Source organism: Hermetia illucens, chromosome 3 (genome assembly GCF_905115235.1).
Source record: "Hermetia illucens chromosome 3, iHerIll2.2.curated.20191125, whole genome shotgun sequence".
NCBI classification, from domain to species: Eukaryota; Metazoa; Arthropoda; class Insecta; order Diptera; family Stratiomyidae; genus Hermetia; species Hermetia illucens.
In genome coordinates, this window is record NC_051851.1 from 175,524,628 (window position 1) to 175,549,189 (window position 24,562).

Sequence of the window (24,562 nt, forward strand, 5' to 3'; positions counted from 1 at the left end):
CGTCCATCCTCTTACCCATCGAATCAACATGTCAAGCCCGCTTTGCTTCTCTTCAAATGCCGCAACATCATCTGCATAACCGATCAGGCGCGATTCTTCTGGCATGTCAAGTTTAAGTAGACTGTCATAGGTAGCGTTCCAGAGGTCCGGCCCTAGGAGGGATCCCTGTACTACCCCCGACGTGACCTTCATCCACCTTTGACCTTCTACTGTTTCATAGAGCAGGGAGCGGTTCCTCAGATAGTCCCTCAATATCCGTAAGAGATAGTTCGGTACATTGAAAATATTGTCTAGTGTGGCTAGAATGTCTTTCCATCTTACGGAATTAAAGGCGTTTCTGACGTCAAGTGTTACGAGGAGCACCACCCGTCGATTTCGGCGGCTAAGTGCCTCTGCTTGTCGAACGGTGTCCACGACTTGCATGACAGCATCAATTGTGGATCTTCCCTGCGTATCGCTTCAGCGAGTCTACTTATGATGAGCTTTTCTACCACTTTCCCAGCAGTGTATGAAGGCGGCAATTCGGGGTCGCCTTTCCCTTAATGGATCAGCGCAAGCCTCGCAACCTTCCAATGAGGAGGGAAAATGCACTCTTTCAGGCAAGCGTTGAATGCGCCGAGCAGTAGGTCTGGCCGGTGTTGGAATACCAGTTTGTATACCTCTGCTGGAATACCATCGGGTCCTGGCGCCTTCTTGTTTTTCATAGAGAGGACTGCCTGTTCCAACTCTTTTATAGAGAAAAGCGGACAGTCCTCTGCGCTCTCCGTGCCGACGTCATCATCCCATACGGGATGCGCAGGGAAGAGTGCCCTTACAATGCGGTCCATCTGCTTAACCTTAAGTGAACAGGGTTTCCGCAGAGCCCCGTTCCTGACTATTGCGACCTGCTCCTTTGCACAGTATGTGCTCTTGAAATTCCCATGCAGAGCAAAGATAAAAAATAAAAAAATTGACGAAATATCAGGTAAGGAGGAATGGCTGACTATGTTTGGGTGTTAGGTATTACTCTCCTCCACTGATCCAATACGGCAGATTCTGCTAAACTCAACTCCATGGTTCTTATATCAAAGATATATCATGACATTTCTGCAACTTTGCCAACTTCAGTGCCAGTTGAAAGGACGAGACTATAGTGGGATGCCGTAAGTTAATTTGACTTACCTTAATTTTTGGAGACATAAGGGTTGTCTTATGTGTGCGAAGTTAACTGAAGAGTCTGCTTCGTTTCACTGGCGAAGATACCGCTTCCTTGCATCCCATTTCTCTGGCTACTGACATACTTGATGGTATAGCAACGCCTATATATTCATTCCCAAGAAACCTCCACCTCAAGGGGCGTTAACAAATCTCAACGGGTCGGGGAATGGCGTTCCCGAGATGCCCGAGCAAGTAGTTCTGACCCCCTAGCTGGCATAATACCTGCATCCTAGGTAGTAGCCTCGAGAAAGTTTCTCGGTGAAGAGCGAGCTGCTAATGATTGATACACGCAGGACACCCTGGGAGTCCCCGGCAATTGACTACTCTTTGTCGACATCGATGGGGTGATGTGAGCCTAGCTCTGCCAAGGTGGAAGTTGTGGCGTGTAACAGGAGTTAACCCCTTCGGGACCTTGGTCGGGTAGTGTTCATTGAACCGGCATTAGTAGACCGCGTTGCCTCGAGCAATCACTGAACCGTCCGTGAGTTCCGGGATCAGCTAATCACAGGTCAGGCCTTAGGGAACTAGGGTAGGATCTTTGTCCCCGAGGGTATACCCGTTCCTGACTATTACGGCCCGCTCCCGGCCTTTGAGAGTGCAAAATTAATCGGTATGCGGCATTATCCCATTACGTTCCAACGAACCAGCCGTTCTGACTTTTTTTGTCGATTTGGGCAAAGTATGTTTGTGGCCTCATCAGTGATAACGTTTTTCCGGTGATTGCGAAGATCATTTGCCGATACTTCATCTCCAGAACCTACGTTGACTGCGGCTATTGTGGCATCATTTCCTTCTTAAAGGTGTTGCGGAAGGCTGTGCTGTGGATGCTTCAGTGTTAATTTTCACCAGATTATCAGAGAAAATTTTAGATGATGTTGTTATTCGAGCCCGGAGTATTATGCGTAGGAGATAGTGCTCCGAGTCTATTCCCCCTATATGTTCTGGCATTCATTCATCATCACAGCTGAAAGGTCGCGGCGTTCGATCAACACGTGGTCAATTTGGTTGAACTTGGTCCCAACTGGAGGGACCCACTTTTGCTTGTGGACCAGTTTCCGCGCATACCAGGTACTTCCGATAACCATTTTATGTGACACTGCTAATTGAATAGCCTGCGGTCCGTTCTCATTGATATCCTGAGTTTTGAAAGCTCACGTATCCGCTAAATACGGGCTCCGTTCCTACTTGACTATTAAAACCCCCAGGAATGATTTTGATACCATATCTTTTATTTTGTGCGTACATGGAGAGCGCCCGAGCGGCGGAACTACAACGGGCGCGTGTGGGATTCACACCCACTAAAAACCACCCCCCGTCTCTCCAGCCCCAGCCCCGCGGGACCACCATTGAGGTATTACTTCGCGGGGTAAGTTTGCTCTTAGGCACTCATCCTTCTCCTATTTGCAGCTTTCCTCCTTCTTTGTTCCTTCAGCAACTCCTCCTGCATTTGGATGATTGCGGAGTCAACCGCAAGTCACTTCTCCTCGGACTCCAGCATCTCAGTAACCAAGCTCCCCGGGGTCCCGTTACCGTCGCCACCGGGTTTTCCCCTGAGCCTCTGGCAAAGCCTCCTGGCCCGAAAACATGCGGCTCGCAAACTTGCGATATCGTTGTTCCACCAGTAGTTGGGTTGCCTACTGGGGAGCAATCGCCTTCTGGGCATAGTAGCATCGCATGCTTCCGTCACCCATCGAGTGATCTGGGCGGTTTTCTCTCCAGCCGTACCATTCAGGGATATGTCGGATTTGAGCACCGCGGAAAACGTGTCCCCCTCGAAAGCTTTCACTGTCCAGCCAAGCATACCACCCGGCATTCTGCGAAAACTCTTTTTCGAGCTCGATCCGCCCTTGATCTCTATGCAGATTGCCTGGTGGTCGCTGTGAGTATAGTCCTCACTGACATGCCAAGCGATTCTACTGGCTAAAGTGGCACGCACGTATGTCAGGTCCACTATAGACCCCAGGCCCCTTCCCCGGAAAGTGTACGAAGACCCAACATTCGCCAGTACCATGTCCAGCTCCGCGAATGCTTCGAGGAGAACACGTCCCCTGACATTAGTTATCCGGCTGCCCCATTCAAGAGCCCACGCATTGAAATCGCCTCCTACTACGATCGGCCAACGTCCTCTTGCATCCAAAACAAGAGCGGCAAGCATCCGCTCATACTCGACGAGTGTAGCGCTGGGTGGAACATAGCAGCCTATTTGTATCAACCTCATCTGCGATTTGTGCTAAGGGCTCTCCTGTATTCCGGGTACCTGCTGCTGCCCGCAATGTGCCGATGGTTCACACCCTCCTTTCCTTTGCACAGTAGAAAATTTGGGTCAGCTCCGCAGTCCTTGCTGATATGGCCTTCCACTCCGCATCTCCTGCATTGCTTTGACCTGTCATTTGGGCTAGTGCATGCCTTCGCAATGTGACCAAAGCCAAGGCATCTAAAGCACCGTTTTAACGCCACTTGTTCCCTAAGGCGGTACATAACCCAGCCTATTCTCACTCTCCCTGCTACTAACAGTTTGAGTGCGTTCTCTACTGGTAGGCTGATGATGGCGGTTTATGTTCTCCCATAGGCTTTCCTTAGTGTTTTCACCACTGACTCTTGTAGTCCGGCAAGATCGAACTGTTTCTCCAACGCTTCGAGAACCTCCTCCTTCGTCGTGATTTCATCTATATCTTTACAGATTATAGTGATCTCCGGCCTGCTAGCTCTTATGTCGGCTTCCTGCCCTAAAGTCTTCCCGATTTGGCTTAAGAATTTGTCCGCGGTTACATCCTTGGATTTCTTAAGTTCCAACATAAGATCTCCCTTCTGGGACCGTCTAATGCGGCTGACGTTGTCTCCCAAATTGGTGAGTTCCGGGTCTGCCTTCACTTTTCTGAGAATGTCGACGTATGACCCTTCGCTCCGTTTGGAAATGAAAATCACCTCCGATAATTTCTTTTCCGCGGTTCTACCTTCCTCCAAGCTTCCGCATCCGCCTTTGAAGGTTCGATCCCTTTTCCCGAGGTATCCGCTGCAGTATTTTCACTGGCAGCTTCAGACGTACTTTTCATGAACTCCGCCTTTTTGGGAGTTGAGTCCTTTTTTTCTTTTCGGGGTTTGCTGGCCTGTTGAGTCATTCAGCTTCTCGCGCAGCCTCTTCCCCGGTTTTTCCCCTTTTGTGTTTTGAACCGGCGTTACTTGAGTTGCTTGGTTCACTTTTCTAGTCAGCGACTTCCCTACTCGTTCATCCTGGGCCTTGCCGTGCGTCATACGGATGCCTCTTATCATGGCCCTTATATTTTGGTGAATGTTCCTGCGCTCCTTTATAAACTCACACAACTCCATGATCTTTTTACCAAGGGCAGTAAAGGCAGCACCAGACTGATCATTGTCCAAAACATCGCTCGGGTGAATCGGCGTCAGTGATTCTTCCTCATCGATGACTGCCGCTATACGCTTCCCACTGGGGGTAGCGATCCTGGGGGCTTGTGCCCATGTGGGAGGGGATCTGCGAAAAATCGAGCTCTTTCTGAACGGATCCATCACTGAAGCCAGTTCAAGTTCCTCCCGTACGCTTGTAACATTAGATGCCACAGTAGCCAAGGTTCCCACTACTGAGGCAATGCGGTCGTTGGATATCGACGGCCGGGAGCCCGCTTGCTCACTCCCAAAAACCGCCGGCACTGGGTTTCCGAAGCCCTGCACCGTAACTTTATCCTTCTTCTGCTCCTCCATGTTTAGTTTTATTTCTGGGTATCCTTCCCATAGCCAATTTTTATCCACGGGTGGGCGTTTACTTCCCACCTATCCGGCCTGCGCATAAACATGCCCATACACGCACATCTCCGGAAGCGTGCATGTGCATGGCCATAACACATTTGCCGAGCATGCCCTTATCCGCACGAAGGGACGCGCCTGATGGGAGATTTGGCAACTCCACACAGGCTTGATACCATATCTGGGACAGGCTTCGAGGGTCCTTTCTACTTCCTCATCGAAGGTATCCTTCTCCGACTGTACAGAATCCTCTGTAGAAGCGTGAATGAGGTCTATGTTTCTAAATTTGCCTCGCAAGAGCACAGTGCATAGCCATTTGCTTATGTTTTCAAAGCCGATAACGGCAGGTTTCATTTTTGAACTGACTAAAAAACCTACTCCGAGCACATGGTTTACTGGATGGCCGCTATCTTATATGATGTCGTGGCTCTTCTTCAGGAGACCGGCTCCTGTCTAACGCATCTCTTGTAACGTTGTTATATCAGCGTTATGTTGGGACAGCGTATCGGGAAGCTGCTGGGCAGCATTTAATCTGTACAGCAAGCGCACCTGGAGGACCAGCTGGTACAATTTGCCGCGGTTTTAAGCGCAGAAGACTCGCCTTCATCCATCTCCGTTTGCAGATTCTCGTTAAGGAATAGCTCACAGCAGTCACCACGTGGAGGTGTCACATGTCATACCATTCCTTTTCACTCTCTTTGATACTTTTGAGGTCTAGAGGCTTCTGGGTTTTTAACATTTTATATTTTTTCCATCTACCCCTCCTCCCACTATTCTAAGGGTTCAAAATATTGAGGAGTTAATTTACAGTCCTTCACTCAACGAATACAGTTAACTGACGCACTAAGGACTAGCTTCCTGCTCTCTTCTTCAATAATGCATTCTGAATAAATTTTCTCGCGGAGCTCTTGCGAATGAAGCCTTGTATTCCCAACCAGTAGTGAAGAAGTTATTGCGTCTCCCAAAACAGATGTATGGTTACAAACACACTGGAAGTTCCTCCTCCGCTTTGGTGAAGCTCCAACAATGTAACTGAGTATTCCTTTTCGTTTTGAAACAATGTCCTGCAAAGCAATCATTCCCTGGACAAAAACTCAATGAAACCTCTTATCCTTAACCTTTATCTTATCTAAACCTTTCACTAAATTAAAACCCCAATCTGAACAACAAAAACCTCGCATACGAACAATCATAAAAGAAATCATCCAAAATATTACGGAGACTTTAGAAATAATTTAGTCCTAGATTTATGGCTTCATCTCATAATCATTCCCACGCTCATATCCTTCCTTGAGGCAAATACATATTTTACTTTTGGACTTGGCTGGTTACCATCTTATCCTGCAAACATTCTAGCTGACTCAAGGCCTCCTGTGCCAAGGAGACTGAGTACTTTTGTATGAATTTCTCATCAGGGATCTTAACACTGAACAAAAGTTGTGTTTCAGCACAATTGAAACGACTCCTGGAGTAGATACACATAGACACATATGTAGGAGTATATCCTTAAGCCCTCGAGATTATTGCAGTGGAGCATTTGAAACAGGCAACATACATGATCCAAATTCCTGTATCCTTGCTGCTCTTCTGCTAGCGAGTTGTCTGCAGGTTGTCTCCGTTCTCGGTCTCTCTGCGCCTACTTGCAACCTACAAACGGTAAGAACCTGGTCCAGGAGACGATATAAAACAAAACGAGATTCGTCTGTTTTAACGGTCGCCCATAACTTTTCCACCCCCACCCCCGCTACTGCGCCAGCCGCTGGTTTCACTTCTCTGCAACATGAAAAATGAAATTTTAATATAAAAATATATTTTCTCAGTGATTTTCCTTGTTCCCTATCGTGTCCTGTCTCCGTTTTTACTTTTATTCTTGTTTTCGCCCGTTAAATTTTTTTGCGTTTTTATATGACATCGTAGAAATGAAACGAATGTCGAAGAGGTAGGTCCTTATGCGCCACAAAAATAGGCCATCCAGGTACGAGTAATGTTTGTTTGTGCTTTGCTTGGATGCATATTTTCCAAGTGACTGGGAAGAGTCTGATCCTTGAGAGTGGAGTGGGGGGAAATCATAAATGTAAGACGCCAGTGGTAGTTCTGTTTTCAATCCCGGCATGGATGATCGAATAAAACGTAGCCTTGAGACATGAGAGCTTCTTTAGAAATATCCTTTCTTTTCAGGTCAATGCTGCTTCAAGTTTCTTGGATTGAATCGATGTATCGGTTCCGATTTAATGTGTGTCAAGGGAGCTCCTGCCCTTGGTACGTGATGAAAGAAAAAATTGAGCTTTTAGCCAAAACTAGGAAGCAAACATTTCCATCTACATTATCCAAGCATCCAAGGAAATACCAATTAAACTTTAAATTGATTTTAAAGTTTTTCCTACCCCCACTTCTCAGCCCCCAAGTGCCTCACATTTTCCCAAAACTCGCTTACAACAAACAAACAATAAATCAAATTATCCCACACCGTTTTACGACGTTTTCATTTCCATCAAAACTTACTTAAAACGACTAATAAATTCTTCATCCCCCGGAAAAGTACACATAAAACTTTTATTGATTAGCTTGGGGAAAGTTTTGCGAAGCCACCGTTAAATTTATTAATTTCGAAAATTGCTAAGGCAGCAATTCGTTACGGACTTAATTAAAGTGGCAACTTAAACTAACTCAAGTCACTTCTAAAATGATTTGTAACTTTTAATAAACCTCAAACTCAATCAGATTTTCATTTGGAAAATTGAAAACCATTTCCACCAAAAATCTGTGGTTAAAGTTTTCAACCCTTTCTCATTGGCAATAATTCTTGGTAAGTTTAAATCGAGACTATGTTGGCAACTCATGACAGTGTACAGGATTTAGTATTCCGGGATTATTTCCGGTTATAATTTCAAGGATTCTAGGGGGTAAGGTAGGTGAATCCATTTACACACAAGGTTTTGGAGGCCCTTAATGGTACGCCGTCGGACTACCAACTGAACACCTCCCTGTCATCAGAGAACTAGTCTTGAACGGTTTGACACATTACTTCTGGCTAGCCCTCCTGCTCTCTCGGCTTAGAGGGCCTTCAAGTCGAGGAATTCCTTTCACCAAGGGGGAGGGGCGAGGAAGATAGCTGTTGGTTTACGGAACACCTTGCCATCTGGTCCCGCCCCCGATCAAGTTCAATTTTCTTCGCAATAAGAAGTACCCGAACGTAATGCGACGAACCCATCTTCCAGTGCTCCTCAGCACCTCTTTGACAACGTTATCTGGAGAGAGCTCTCCTGTGTCTGTGCAAAGCAGCTGACGAAAGCCTTTCTACCTTTCACAAGAGAGGTACGTTCTCCGTCCGCCATTCCATTGAAGAGCACACAATCATGAGATCGTACCTTTTCAATCTTGTGCAATTAAGACTGAAGACCTCCATATCCCCCCCACCCCCTTCATGGTAAGGAAATAATCAATCTTACCATCCGTTCGATTCAGCCATGGATATAAATTGTCGATGAGCAGCGCAGTCCATCTGCTTTTTGGTTCATTTTGGCAGGAGAGCTGCTAATCGATAAGTGGCCGTTAATGTCCTTCGCGGGCAACCACCTATCCTAAATCTTCGCCCTTGCGATTGTAGATGGGTTCACGTTTCTAAGTAAGCAGGCAACAAAGATCACTGAAGCGACCACCATCACGGCCGGTTTTGGGACCATGCGAAAAGCAGGCACTATTCACAAAGCTCCCCGTCGTTACACTTGGTAAGACGCTTAATATGCCCCTCCTTGTCAAAAGCATCAGCCATACTTCCGCCCCGTAGAGCAAAACGGACTGCGTTGCTCCCATAAGAAGACATCTTCAAGTAAAGATAGGGCCACCAATATCCGCAATTAGCTCCAGCCCTGTCTGCTGCTCGAAAAAGCTCATCGTATCGAACATTAAACTAAGGTATTCAACCGCTGGTTTTGACTCTACTATAGTCAACTCGCCGATCAATATGGGACGTAGGGTTGGTATTCTCTTTCTGATCAAGCTGAATGCTTTTCTCATCCATCCATTTAGTCATCCATCCACTTTTGGCATGTACACTTTTGTCATCCACGGCTCGTTTTCGTCAGCACCGCATTGTGGCCGGCTTCCGCTCCTTCCAGTAGTCAGATCAAGAAAATGGAGGAAGTGCAACGAACCGGCCTCGTGCATCCGATGTGCCGCCACATCCCTCCGCCCTCAGCTGAAACCGCGCGAGTTCAGCGGAGGAACCCAAGACGTGATCTCCCAATAGTGTTACCGGGCGAACTTGACGCTTCGCGGACATTTTTTTGAAGCGTCCCTCCGTTCGGCAACCACCTTCAGCCTAGGTGACCCGGTTAGGTCCGCCCCGAACGTCGAGCTTGTCACTCCAGGACTTTAAAGAGGCTCTCCTACGGTGGGTGAAACGGCTTTCGAAGAGCGTTCGCATAAATGAGGACTTGCAAGTATCTCTCGAGGTTTCTGGCGGTATCGACCTCCAGTGTCGTATATCGGGAAGGCGGAGCCGACCGTAGTTTCAAAATTCCGTCCCTAAGCAGACGCAGCATGCTGGAGGCGCTTGACCCTGGTCTGGTATCCAGCACAGGATCGGCAGGGAACCGTAAATTCTCCCCCCATACTCCCACTCATCTTGAAGAGTTGCACAAAGGACGAGGAGACGTGGATTGCAACCAAAATGGATCTTCGTACGTCATTAAGGCGGCCTTTAGGGTTCGGTGACAACTTTCCAGCATCCCATTGGACTGCGGTTGGTACGCAGTGGTCCTGTGACGTTTGAAACCGAGAACTGAGAACCAAAGTGCTGAATGCACTCTAGACAGAAGAACTCAGCACATGATTATGCAGGAATGTCAGGTCACAGCGTAAACCTGTCGATGATTGTGAGGCAATATTTATATCCGTGCGAGTCTCGCACCGCAGGATGATCCAACCCGGAGAGTCTATAAGGGCAATATCTATGGTAGAAAAGGAAGACGAGGCAGACCCTGCCTTTGATGGAACGATGGCATAGGTCAGGACGCCAGGCAGCTTTTAGAGATATCAAATTGATGGACCTCGGCGCAAAACTGGGATGTCTGGAGTTCCTTATTAAGGCAGGCCTATACCGGATACCGGTTGTTGCGCCGTTGATGATAATGAACGTTTCGCGGCATTCTTGCAAGTTTCCAGATTTTTACTGCACAAAATGATCATAGAAATCGCCAGATGTCGAAAACTGACTGTGAAATGGGTCCTAAAACAGCTGGCAGAACCACCCACGAGGAATCGCGTGGAGACTTTCAAAGAGTCGGTGCTACGAACTTGAAAGCGATGATTTTCTCTGCTTTGGTTTCAGTGAAGACGACCCTTGGGTTTCTCACTATAAGCTACAGACTAATGGACGGCCTCAACATCTGTGTCACGCTTCTTCACCCTCCGTCAAAAAGTTCAAAACCCCTGTTTCTACCAAAAAAACTCATGACATATGTATTTTGGGAGCATAAAGGCGTAATTTTGATTGATTATCGGACAATTAACGCGGAGTTTCGAGTAAAAGGTGGGGCATGATGACGTAGAGGGGATCAACCCATAGCCTCGTTTAAATAGGATGTTTCGAACCAGCCCCTCCAATCGTCTAACCTTCGTTTCTTTCAAGGTGCACATGGGGGAAAAGGTCTTCAATGCGGACGAAACCGTCAGTCAACTTTTTTTTCTTTTTTGAAAACTTAGGTGTTTAACCCCCAAAGGGGAGTCCGTAGACTACATAAGGGGAAATAAGTTGCTTCCCAAGTGGTCCGGTCCGTCACCATGTGGGTGCGGACTCAGGACTGCCAGCATCCTCAACAATAAAATTGAGAGCTTCAGTTAGTTAGTTTAGTTAACTGGGGGGAGTCGCAGCTCCGAGTACTCAGGCCATTGTTAGGCCCATTGAACTATCTCCGTAAGTTGCCTATTCAATGGCTTCCCGCCGACGGTGTTCGCAGGCTTTAGCGAATCTTAGAACATTCTCCAGAGGCAGAGATCTGAGGATGCCGGGCAGCTGCATAAAAAGTGCAGGGCCGTCTAAGTTGAGAGCTTAATTTCAACTCTATTTGGAGGTGGATAGTATATTCCTTCTTTGAGTTTCACTTTCTGTCGAAATCTAGTGACTTAACGATCCCACTTTGGATGCTATTTGAAAGGATCTGTCGCCAATCACGCGTGTTCAGCTTAACAAAAATATCGAAAGCAACAAATTCTGAGTTTAGGTTTGCCAGCGCCTAAACGCGATTTTATCGATATGCGCTGACTTGCCGCCTTGCTACTCAGCTTCACTAGAAAGTTCCACTTTTTGGTACTTGGCTGAGAAATTTGCCCTAATTGGATACCCATCACCAGCTGAGTTCATTGAACCCGATTTGAAGTTGGATTTCTTTCCAACTGGGGGCCAGGAATCCAAGTCGGAAATATGCTAAATAGACATTCTCTCCGGTGGTGTCAATGTCAAACTGGTCCTTGGTGTAGACCATTACTGGTGGTAGAGTGCTGATGGACGTAAACCCTATTCTATCTTTTATGAGAGGTGGAGCTAGGTGGAGCAGGTATCTATCAACAGCCCCTCTCTGTCTTTTTTTTGAGTGATACATATTCCTTATACTTTTGAGGCTCATTGTTTTCAGATATCATCATCACCAACAACCGGTATACGGACTAGGCTTGCCTTAGTAAGAAACTCCAATCATCCCGGGTTTGCGCCGAAGTCCACCAATTCGGTATCCTTAAAAGCTCTGCGGAATCCTGGTCTACCCAATCACACCTTCTGAGGTAGACTCTGCGACGTCTTCTTTTTCTACCATAGATGATGCCATTATAGACTTTCCGGATTGGGTCAGGCGGAATTGGAAGTCACTTCACCGGAGAGAGTGGACCTCATCCGAAAGAAAGGGTAGCGGAAGAAAGGCTACTCAAGAAGTGCGGGGTAATCCTAAGGAAAATGGAAGCTGCTGCTATCGTCCAGCGAAACATCTTTTTGTATTTAAAAAATGGCATAATGGAGATGGAAGGACTCTTGGACCTCATTACACAATAGTACAGCTCCTAAAAGGCAGTCGAAGAATAGCTGTGGAAGAAACCACATCAATAGCACAGCCCCTAGTTGTACAAAACGCGCTGCCTTAGTCCGGCAAAAAGGGAAACATATAGATGACAAAAGGAGTTGACGGGAAAAAGTAGTGATCTACCACGAAGGATGCAGATTTCGCAAGGACCAAGCAGCGTCGAAAAAAGGAGAAAATTCATTAACAGCAACGTAAGTTGAATAGCGACGGCAGTGACTATACTGTAGCAAAGGAAGGGAGATCTTTCGTGGAGGTTCGTCATTCAGGGAAACGTTAAGTCTATCCGGCGGGCTTGAACCGGCGATATACATGTCGAGCTTGTAATGAGAAGAGTATTCTCTGCGAGACAGCCCGGAATATTCTAGGCTCGAAAGCAATGGTTTTCAACCTTAAAATAAGTAATCTGATTCGTTCCATAAACACGGAACAGGTGGAAGAAACGATTAAAAGGGATTATCCAGATGTGTGCAGCCTAAAGGTGGGAGTTACATCTGTCAACTCCAGAAGACGAAAATTGTCCATCGTCACTGGTCTTGAAAAGAAAACGGACGACCTTCTTCATTGCGGGAAAGTAAAGAGACTCATTTGTATGATGGGGCGGCGATCCACGGGCACATAGCAGGTGTATGCAAAGGGCAGGAAAGGAGCACTTTGTGTTACAAGGGTTGCAAACTCCGGCACAAAGGGAAGTCTTACGAGTCAGGAAAATATTATGTTTTTTTGGCAAGCATGGCGTTCTGTAGAAAGAAGATGCGGCTCGTATTTCCAGTGCAGTACCCATCCTATAAGCGAGCATGCCTAGCAGTAATATTCGTTTTAAGAATGATGGGGTCCTAAGTCCGCATCAACTTAATGCTGGACCGGACCAAATGGGGAGCAACTTACTCCCTCTTTCCTGGTCCACGGACCCGTCGCTTAGGGCTTGCACCCAAACTTTTCAAAAAAACAAGCGATGGCGGCTTTACGGTTTCTTACCAGGGCAGAGGCAAATCGTCTGCCATCGTGGAATACCGATATATTTGGCATTACTGCCATCTGGATGAGAGATAGGGTTAACTTGCGCGTGCGAGACCATGCTCGAGGAGATGGCTTCATTCAGGTTCATTTTGGGAGGGAGTGACTTTTTACAGCATTTACCTGACACCGGAGGAATCTATGTCCGCTTTTCGGAATACGAGATTTGAAACACGGAAGAGAGCGTTCTAGTCTGAGGAGACTTTAACGCCAGAGCCTTCGAATGGAGTATGTGTTAAGTTTTGGAGAGAGTTATTGTCCTAAATTTTTTGGAGCATTTCGACATTCTGGCGCCCTGGTTATGATTCCACCATCTCTGACCATTGCTAAGGAGTCTTCTGTGTCAGCGGTGATACAATGGAGAGAACGAACGTCTGAAATTGCAACTGCCGACTTCACTGGATTGCTTAACTGACAAAAGGCCTAAATGGAGTTACCCTTTGGAAGGGAAAGGAACTCTGCCATGACATCAACGGCGGAAAGTATGACGGGAGGAGTCAATCAGCGACGTTAAATGCGGGCCATGGCCACTGTAGAGAATCCAGTTCATGATAAACAAAGAAGCATCATTATGGCATTCTCAGCGAAGTATTGCATAAAACGTGCAAGTACAAGCCAGGCTTGCTTATCAGCGTACTGTAGGAGACTACTCGCCAAAAAATATGGTTTTAGAGTGAGTTGATCCACAATTGATGTGATAGAGGAAGTGTTCCAAGCGATGAAACTGTATGAAGTACACAGTCGCTACTGTCGGGGAGTGTTGCTGCTCGTCACGGTGGACATAAGAAACACCTTCAATTATCTTACGTGGTATTGCCAAATCGTTTCCCTTATCCAGGCCACGCATTTGCAAATGCTGAAGGACTATTGAAAGGCCTGTACACTGTTTTTCGAACCCAGAAAAACCAGAACAACAGCGCAAAATTAAGGTCAAAAGTTCGGGAATCTATCCTTCGTTCGGATCGTTGGAATGTCCTATTTGATAGTCTTCTACGACTGGAGTCACATCTGGTCGTATACGCGGATTATTTTGCAATACTGGTAAACCCCCGCACGGTAAACATGCTCAGTGAATATTCGGAAAAGTAATGCGACCAGATACCAGATGGATGGCTGAAAATGCATTCTTCCTAGCTCTGGAGAAAATCCAAGTCGTTCTTTTCACCGAAGAGATAGTTCCCGCACCAACACCCCCCGCCCCCTATTCAGTTTTATGAGACTTTGGTCTTATCGAAGAGTCGGCTTCATAACAGACACAAATATGAGGGGCAGATGGGCAGATTTGCAATACCCGAGGCTGCGGTCAGAATTTATACGATTTATCGGCTGATGTCCAATGTCACAGATCACAGGTCACATCCAGTAGGCGTCTTTTGTTGATGGGTGTGCTTCAGTTCGTTCTTCTTTACAGTTCCGAAATATGCGTACGAAACCCTCAGTAAGGAAATGTACCGAAAGCGCCTAAAACAAGTACAACTGTGAGGGGCTCTGCGAGTTGCCTTACAGTCGCGGAGTCAACAGTAATGGTGTCAACAGGAGTTATTCCGATCCCTTTCTACGCTGCTGAGGTGGTTTAAATACCTCAGAAAAGACGAGGAAAGTAAGAAAGCCATCGCTTGTGAAGGGAGAGCCTGTGATTTCTGAATCGAGGGGTAGGTCGACCTCACATCTCAGCAAATACTTGCCGCTGTTGTTCAATGGAAAGCATGGTGAGGTTAACTATTACTTGACCGTACACAGGTGTTTTCGGTCTTATTTGCAAATAATCTTGAAAGTATGGTCGCCCGACTGCGTTCTCTGCAAGGATGTGGTGACACCTTTTTTCTTTGACAGAAGGTGGGAGTGCCATCACCATCGCCCTTCAATGGAAGGGCATAGATTGCCTTTGGACAACAGAATTGAGGCCATGCTGTACATGGAGGACACGAGAAACAGAGGGCATGTTACACTCAAGGCATTGTTGAAGAGGAAACGAAGGAGATGGTTATGAAAGATGACAGGGTAGCTGAGGCTCCTTTAACCACGGGGTTTTGCTCCTACACTTAATAGGCCTTGTATGTACTAATCTGTCAAACGGTTCTGGTTTAGTGTCCTTGACCCAACAGAGGGTCTTTTAACCGGCAGTCTGTCTGAGACAGGAGTCCTCTCCACTTTGTGTGAAAATGCATTTCACCTGCCTACCCCGAAAAAAATCGGTCTTAGTCCTTTGCTTTAGCTGGATTTCAAATTTGTAAACTTTCAACCCAATCGTCGTCCTTTATTTTCAAGTATGTATTTGGTCTGTGAATTCTTCCGGGGATTAGCTCCCATTAATTCATATTTTCGCAGATGGGGTTATCTAACATTTCTTGGTCATAGATTATCATATCCTTAATTTTTGGCTGCTGAGGATCCTGTGGTGCGGCAGGATCTGCAGCATTCGAAATTTATTTCGGATGTTGCGGATGCGGACGGGTAGATGGCGCTGAACGCGGAAACTCTCCACTCACGCGTTTTCAGAACGCACCGGGGGAGTGGAGAGCCAGCGGTAAAAAAATGCCGTTGGTTGGGACAGTAAGGACCGCATGGAAATAAGTCGGTCTCTTCTGATCCAACCGCGGTACGGAACACTTCAGCGCGATCGTAAATTTCAAATATCTCTTTTGCTGTTTCAAAAATACGTAAAGTAAAATCGTGAATTAAGTTTTATCTCTTTGGCTGTTTCTTAAATACTAAAATATTATTTCCTTGTGGATTATACCGAAAATAGATTATTTGCTTTCCGTGCATTAATTTAATTAAAACAAATAAAATTGGATAAAGACCAAATTGGTGACCCCGATATAAAAAAAAAGAAAAAGTAACAAATTATCCGCCATCGCCGCAATTGGTGAAGTTCTATTGACGACAAAATTCGTCCGAGCAACACGGCAGAAATAGAACTTTCAAACGCCTTTCACACGCCGGACCAGCCATCATTGCCACGACCTTCCGACAATCTTTGCAGGAAATACTATACGCGCTTCAGAAGTGTTCCCAAGGTGTGTGCGGATTAATGGCGTAAAAATCTGACGACGTTCGTCAACAAAAAGAAAGTGTCGACGAGATCTCCATATTGCATTCCTGTAAACGCCAGACATTTCTTGGTAATCGCTTTGAATTGTGGCTGTGTCGCTCGCAGCTGTTCCGAGTCCGTGCCCAGCTCGCGCCGCTCTTTCTGCATTTTCTTTTCATCTTGGACAACGGCTTGACCGATTACATATTACAAGGAACCCGGGTGCAGCCGCAGCTCTCGTACTCGACATAGTGTCAGGGGTTGTATTTTTCTTTTGCGCCGCCCCGTCGACGACGCCCTTGGGCAGCCCGCTGCCGTCAGCCAGAGCTCGACGTGTCGTCCGTGTTGTATGCACCAGCGAGTCCGCAGAAAATTACATTGTCCCGAGCAGTGCGACGAGAATCCGAGTGTGTTGTTCAGTGGCACTCCGCCGGGAATCCTCCACAGGAACTACACTTTTGGAAGCCGCCGAAGTATCCAGAGCAGCAGAATTCTACATCAGCAGCAGTCGTGACATCTCTAACAACCTGACCGCCAACACTTTCATCATCATCATCATCGTCTTCCTCGTCTTCTTCAGACATAGCCACCATCGTTGCCACCGCAGACGTCGTAGCCGCTGCAGACGCCGTAGCCACCGCCACCACAGCGGACAATTAAGTCATTTGCTAAATTAAGTGATTTCGTGCATACATTGTTACAACAAATTAATTTAAATATTATAAATATAAAAAAAAAACAAGTCGGAATACCGGAAGCTCGCGCTTCGGGTATAAAGGTTTTGTGTTCATCTTATGTGAGAAACTTCAACGCACATTTTTCTGTCCGTATATAGCTACAAATCCAACATAATCCTTCATATTTTTCCAAACTACGAGACATACGTACATATTACAGCCATAGATATCACCCTCACCCTAAACAAACAAACTGCCTATTTCCGAACACTGTACACATATATGCAAGTATATAAATTGATCGTACCCATATTTCCGATTTACTTCTTATATCTATTTGAATTAGGCACTACCCGCAAAGTTCATTAGCACGCATCTATTATATACCTACATACACACATGTCTGGCTGACAAATAACTACAAAACTAAAACAAAATAATTCTCTGCGACCCAATTCCTAAGAACTCATTTAGTTGTGGTATTGACGAATTGACATGTGATGATGACGTCATGCAGGTTGTAGAGTGCACGAAATTCACAAAAAAATGTAAAGTTTCAGCCCCTATAACTTTGTTAATAATAGTTGGATTTTCTTCAAACCTGGCCAAACTGTGTATTATGTTCTTCATTACACGCACGCCAAATTTTGTACTTCTGGGATGAACATAAAGGAGGGTGCCGGGCAAATTTCTAAAATGTGGAAATATACTATTATTAACTTTATTTGTACAGATATCGGAACCGGATATATTTTGAGGCCTAGATTTCGTAGAGATGCACCACTGTGATTTTTTTCAGATTTTTCGGTTGGATAGGTTCTGAGAACGAGACCTGTTACACTTTTTGTGGGTCACATTTTGAACCCTCACTCCCCTATGTTTCATCTAATATCAAATATTGAACCAGATTCGAAAAGTACTAATTGAGACCTTTCATTTGATACCCTACATGGCTACATTCTGGGAAAAAAAAATTTGGACCCTCCATTCACATGTATGGGGAGCCCCCCCTTAAAGTTAACACAAGATGGCGCCACCTACTGCATGTAAAGGGATCACCAGATTACATACTCTCACCAATTTTCGTGACAATCGGTCTAGTCGTTTCCGAATAAATCGAGTGTGACAGACAGACAGACAGACAGACAGACAGACAGACAGACAGACGGACAGACGGACAGACAGACACCGTCTCGATTCTAATAAGGTTTTGTTTCACACAAAACCTTAAAAAGGGAAAATCAATAAAATTAAAGCCGCTGCAAGAGACGGCGTTGAGGTGTTTCGAATCGCGGGTTCTCTGTTTTCCCGGTGTTTTTGGTCTGCGCTGGAGAGCGTCCGCTTCGGTCGTCGTTTTTCTCGGTTCGTGCGTGCATTTGTGGGTACGGCCTGCCGTGTCTGTGTAAATTTCACCGCGTTTCAGTATAAACTCACCGCGTCTGCATCACAATCTCGTACTTCTCGGTAGGAAAAATGTCGTTTGAAAATAAAGACGCGGCAGGCCCATCGGATCCACAAGTGACCGCCCTCGCCGTACGCGTTCCTCCGTTTTGGCGTCGAAACCCCGAGCTGTGGTTCGTGCATTTGGAAGCATAGTTCCAAATGTCCGGCATCACATCGGACGCGACCCGTTTCAACTACGCGGTGGTCGGTCTGGACGAAGAGTCCATACTTCTGGTGTCCGACGTAGTGAAGTCGGCATCGTATGCTCAGCTCAAGAGCGAGTTGATCAGGCGCCTGTCGGCAAGCGAGTCGGCAAAATTAGACCACTTGCTGGCGGGTTTAACGTTGGGCGATCGAACTCCCAGCCAATTGCTTCGTGAAATGAGGCAATTGGGTGGGAGCAAGATCGGCGACGACCTGATCAAGTCGCTCTGGCTGCGTCGGCTCCCGGAGGGCACCCAGGCGATCCTAGCCTGCGTCTCCGGTTCCTTGGAGGAACTGGCAGCAACGGCCGATCAAGTACAGGAGGTGTACGTTCGCCCAACCATAGCGGCCGTTCAACCACCGTCGGATGAGGTCGGCAACTTACGGCGCGAGATCGCGGCCTTAACTGCCAGCGTGGCCGAGATGCGGGCGACGTTGGACGCTCAGCGTTCGAGTGCCAGGCCGCGAGCTCGCTCACGGTCTGCCACACGAAAAGGGCGTTCGAGTAGCAGATCGTCAAGACAGCCTGCGGACCAGAGTATTTGCTGGTATCATCGTAACTTCGGAGATAAAGCGACAAGATGTACGCTACCTTGCAAATTCGCGCCTACCACAAAAAACTAGGTCCGCGGGGGGTCTTGGCGACGGCCACCCAGAGCGCAGCGCCACGTCGCCTAACTATTTTCGACCCCCTCAGCAGGCGCAACTACCTCGTCGACACGGGTGCGGAGGTTTCGGTTCTTCCCGTACCCCAGCATCATCGACTATATCCACAACCCCTCAAACTGGCGGCAGCAAATTCCTCCCGCATCAATACATACGGGTACAGGCAAGTGGACGTGAGTCTTGGCTTGCGTAGGACGTTTCCGTGGCGTTTCATCCTGGCGGATGTCAGCTTCCCCATATTAGGCGCAGACTTCTTGTGTCACTATGGGTTGCTGGTGGACTTGCAACATAAGTCCCTTATAGACCCCACAACCAAACTAAATTCGTCGGGCCAAATGGTATCTCACGCTGACAATAACCTTTCCGTTCTTTTGGAAGACATCTCCGACTCTCGTGTTCGGACACTCCTCCAAAAGTTCAGCCAGATAACTACCGAATGTAGTCTCTCGAAACCAGTAAAGCACAATGTGCAGCACCACATAAATACTACTGGTTCCCCGATTTTCTCAAAGGTGCGTCCTCTACCACCCCAGAAACTGGCTATCGCGCGGAAAGAATTTGAACAACTTGTTCAACAGGGTATCTGCAGGCCCTCAAACAGCTGTTGGTCTTCCCCTTTACATATGGTCCCTAAGCCAAATGGCGAATGGCGTCCCTGTGGGGATTACAGAAGGCTAAACGCACAGACTGTTCCTGACCGATATCCAATTCCACTCATCCACGACTTTGCGCACCACCTCGCGAATTGCCGCATCTTTTCGACCTTGGACTTAGCCAAGGCATACCACCAAATCCCAGTAGCTCCTGAAGACATTCCAAAGACGGCAATATGCACACCCTTTGGACTCTTCGAGTTCACCCGAATGACTTTCGGATTGTGCAATGCGGCGCAAACCTTTCAAAGGTTCATTCACTCAGTCCTGCGAAACCTCGATTTCTGTTTCGTCTATTTGGATGATGTTTTGGTCGCTTCTTCTACTGAGTCTGAGCACTTAGCCCATCTCGAGTGCATTTTTCAACGTCTCCTTGAGGCCGGTTTAGTCTTAAACGTTGAGAAGTGCAAATTCCTTCAAAAACAGGTGAGATTCCTCGGCCACTCCATTTCCTCTGAAGGAATACAGCCCGACCCAGACAAGGTGCAAGCAATTACAAGCTTCCCGCGTCCAAAAACAGTGAGGGAGTTGAGGAGGTTCTTGGGCATGCTGAACTTCTACCGTCGTTTCCTGCCCAAGGCCGCCCATCACCAGTCCGTTTTGAACGCGTACTTGTCTGGCCCCAAAACAAAAGACACACGAGAGATTGTGTGGTCTGAAGAGGCTGTCTGCGCGTTCAATAAATCCAGACAGCAACTGGCTGATGCTACACTTTTGGCATTTCCTCATCAAGATGCACCCCTAGCCGTTTTTGTTGATGCCTCTGACATCGCAGTAGGTGCTGCCCTTCACCAAAAGGTGGACCAAGTTTGGCAGCCGTTGAGCTTCTTCTCGAAGCAGTTGAATCCCGCTCAACGGAACTACAGCACCTACGATCGCGAACTGCTCGCCGCATACCTGTCCATCAAATACTTCCGTTTCTCCCTAGAAGGCAGGCCGTTCACAGTGTTCACGGACCATAAGCCTCTCACGTTCGCTTTGAAACAGAAGCCCGACAAAGCGTCCCCTCGTCAGCTTCGACACCTGAGCTTCATAAGCCAGTTCACGTCAGACATCCAGCACGTGTCCGGGAAGGACAACATTGTTGCTGACGCTTTGTCTCGTGTCTCCGAAGTTAACATCCCCGCCTCACTCGATTTCGCGGCTATTGCCAAGGCGCAAGTGGATGACGCAGCACTTCAGAGCCTCAAGTCCAACCCCAAATACAAATTTCGGGAGTTGCCCATCTTCGGCTCAAACCTCTCGCTCTGCTGCGAAGACTCGGAAAAGGGACCTCGGCCATACATTCCGGCCACATTTCGCAAGGAAGTGTTCTACGCAGTTCACGACTTGGCGCATCCCGGCATCAGGACAACAAACCGGTTAGTCACCGGAAAATACTTCTGGCCCTCCATGAACAAGGATATCAATTCCTGGGCCAGAGAGTGCATCGCATGCCAGAAGTGTAAAGTCTCCAGGCATGTAAGGAAAGAAGTGGGCTCATTCCCCCGCACTACCAAGCGTTTCCACACCATACACCTCGACATAATAGGGCCTTTGCGAGACTCGCACGGTTACAAGTATTGCCTCACAATCATCGACAGGTTCACGCGGTGGCCTGAGGCAATACCTCTGAAGGACATTACGGCGCAATCTTGTGCCGAAGCCCTCTGCCGAGAGTGGATACCTCGCTTTGGCGTCCCTGCAGTGATCATCACTGACCAGGGAATGCAATTTGAGTCCACCCTTTTCTCCGAGTTAGGCAAACTCCTGGGTTTTAAACGCCAGCGGACTACTGCATACCACCCGCAGTCCAATGGGATGCTAGAACGTTGGCACCGGACGCTGAAAGCCGCCATTATGGCACGCGACGACCCGTCCTGGACTCAAGTCTTGCCTCTCGTCCTTCTCGGCCTTCGTACAACCCGCCGAGAGGAATTTGCTGCCAGCCCCGCGGAGCTGGTTTACGGGGAGAACCCAAGACTCCCAAGCGATCCGGTCTTCGACAAGAGATCGGGTCTCACGGAGTCGGGGTTGGTGCGTCTGCTGAGGGACAATCTCCGACGCATCAAAGCGCCACCACCCACTCGACACTCGTCCATACCTGCTTGTTCGCCCAAGGAACTGGACACATGCACGCACGTGCTGATCAGGACGGATGCCGTCCGGAAGCCGCTGCAGCCTCCATATGAGGGCCCGTACCGCGTTCTCGAGCGGGGAGAACATTTCTTCCAGCTCGAGATCGGTGGTCACAAAAAGGCGGTCTCTTTGTCCAGGCTGAAACCCGTGTGCGCCCCGAAGCAACGTCGTGTCCGCTTTGTGGATTAACGGCGAACGAAGTTCGGGGATCCGTCGCCGAAACCCCTAGGTTTCGTCTGGGGGCGGAGTGATGTGGTGCGGCAGGATCTGCAGCATTCGAAATTTATTTCGGATGTTGCGGATGCGGACGGGTAGATGGCGCTGAACGCGGAAACTCTCCACTCACGCGTTTTCAGAACGCACCGGGGGAGTGGAGAGCCAGCGGTAAAAAAATGCCGTTGGTTGGGACAGTAAGGACCGCATGGAAATAAGTCGGTCTCTTCTGATCCAACCGCGGTACGGAACACTTCAGCGCGATCGTAAATTTCAAATATCTCTTTTGCTGTTTCAAAAATACGTAAAGTAAAATCGTGAATTAAGTTTTATCTCTTTGGCTGTTTCTTAAATACTAAAATATTATTTCCTTGTGGATTATACCGAAAATAGATTATTTGCTTTCCGTGCATTAATTTAATTAAAACAAATAAAATTGGATAAAGACCAAAATCCTTTTACTTATATTCATATTTAAGATGAAAGGAAAAAACCTACCTACATCCGGAATTTATTACTTAAAATGCAGGATCGTAATGCTAAATAAATCCTCTGCCATTTTAAAATTTGACCTTTCTAAGGCGCTTGGTGGATCAAAAATAAAAAGAGAAATAAAACAAAACTTACCTTCGTCATCCATAAGACTATCATCAGGACTAGATTCAGCCGAATTCGACGATAAAGAATTCTCCTGATGACGTTGATAGCTGCTCCTGGGACAAGTGGCACGTGGATGGTTATAATGTTCTCGATGTCGGTCCTGCAGCTGTACCGACTGTTGATGCTGATGTTGCTGCTGTTGTTCTTGCAAATTTTTATCTAGATCCAGCTTGGTGAAATTCTCACGAGTCAACTCGACCGAAATGTCATTTTGTCCTTCGCCCAACCCTCCCAAGCGGATGCTGTTCAAATTCAAATTTTCCGTGCTCGGAGCACCTGTTGTGATGTTAGTTTTTGTGGAATTTGTTGTTTGGCTCCGGCACGAATGTTTGTTCAGTGAATTGCTGGGGGTAGGTTCGGGATTTTTAATGTCACCGCTACTACTGCCAACAGGACGATTTTCAGTTTGGTCGTTCACGTTTGTGTTGTCGATTTTGTTGGAGCTTGGGCGGATACGGTTTTCGGAAACCTTGACCTCATCTTCCTCGAATTCTTCGTCATCGTATTCAACTCCTTCCGAATTCGGTTCTATGATGGCGATATTTTGGAGTTTTTCTTCTGTGCTCGGAAGGATATCATCCTCATTTTCATTTGTCGCCCCCGATTCATGCTCCACTTCGCTATCACAATCTTTGGTGGATGAGTCCAATTCGAATTCTGTACGATTCCTTGAAAGTCTTTCCGATATGTTTGAAACAGGCGTAATAATTCTCTGCCCTATTTGTGTGCTTTCCTGGAATGGAAAAGGAAAGAAAATAAAAATGGAAAATTGAGCAGGAAATCCAGGAAGAAATACGATTTTATGAATACGCGTACAGTTGCGATGAATGTGATACAGAGAGACTTTTTAAGGAAACGGGAGGGACGAAATTTCAACGTTGAACGTGCAACCAGTTCTCCTTCCTAAAATATTTTGAGTAGCACACGAACAGGAGCAGTAGCATCTTATCTTTGCAAGGATGTATGAAATTATATTTATGCATTTCAATAAGATTCTTTTCTTGATACCTTTCTCCTTGAACCTTGAGGCAGCGCCTTTTCACTGGGTGCCAATAGCGGGGTAGGAGTTAGATCCAGGACCGTTGTTGGCTGAATGGATTCACAATGCGAAGGATGCAGAGGTGTTTCCTCAAGAATATTTCCTTCAATTTATTTTTATTTGGTGCTAATGAATTTGTTATCTTTTCAGAATTGAATTTATTACGCAGTGAAAGCCGGAATTTATTGTATTTAAATATTTACATTGTAAGTTAAGCCGGGTGGAAGCCCCTACGATAAATACTTTGTGAGCTGAATTTTAAGGAGTCACTAAATGAAAAAAAGGATATTTATGAGTATTGAATTCGCACCTACATCTTAGGGAAAAGGTTGGGAGTTGGCGGAAAAGATTGGGAGACATATGAAAGTATCTTTCCTTTTCAAGGAAAGAAAGAGGTAGGGCCCACAGTTCTCCTATACGTTTCTGAATCCTCATCGGCAGACAAATCCTTTCCTGCTGCATCTACTGAAAATGTTCATGTCAGATAAAACTTTTTAACAGGCTTTCAACGTCATGTCCTGGAAAGTATGCTCAAAACTAACATGAGCGAGATGTACTTAAGGTAGCGCGACAATAAGGTGCGAACTATACGATGGCAATAAGTGGTTCTCACTTGACGAGGCGAAGTGGTGTTCTAATAGACATCAAATAACGTCCATTCACTTCGTGTCATTTTCTTGTCATTCACATGCAGAATAGGAGAGTTCTTATCCTTTTGTTTAAGCATTAGACGGTGTTGCGATTTACGAATTCATTAAATTTGATGTAGGACTTGAGTGAAGTGACGTTCGTTCGAGCTCAAGATGGGTATG

The 24,562-nt window shown here is 46.9% G+C and overlaps 1 protein-coding gene across 4 annotated transcripts in view; it reads right to left on the reverse strand.

The window, feature by feature from the left end:
• The window catches only part of LOC119650585 (uncharacterized protein DDB_G0284459), a 268,771-nt gene that overhangs the window by 102,579 nt on the left and 141,630 nt on the right, over positions 1 to 24,562 (reverse strand). For all 4 annotated transcript variants that reach the window (XR_005249340.1, XM_038053419.1, XM_038053418.1 and 1 more), the window contains one exon: positions 22,679 to 23,444. Coding sequence is in view for 3 of the 4 variants with exons in the window: in XM_038053419.1 (XP_037909347.1) it covers positions 22,679 to 23,444 (766 nt within the window). In the remaining variant the exon portion in view is untranslated. The remainder of the gene's footprint in view (positions 1 to 22,678; positions 23,445 to 24,562) is intronic.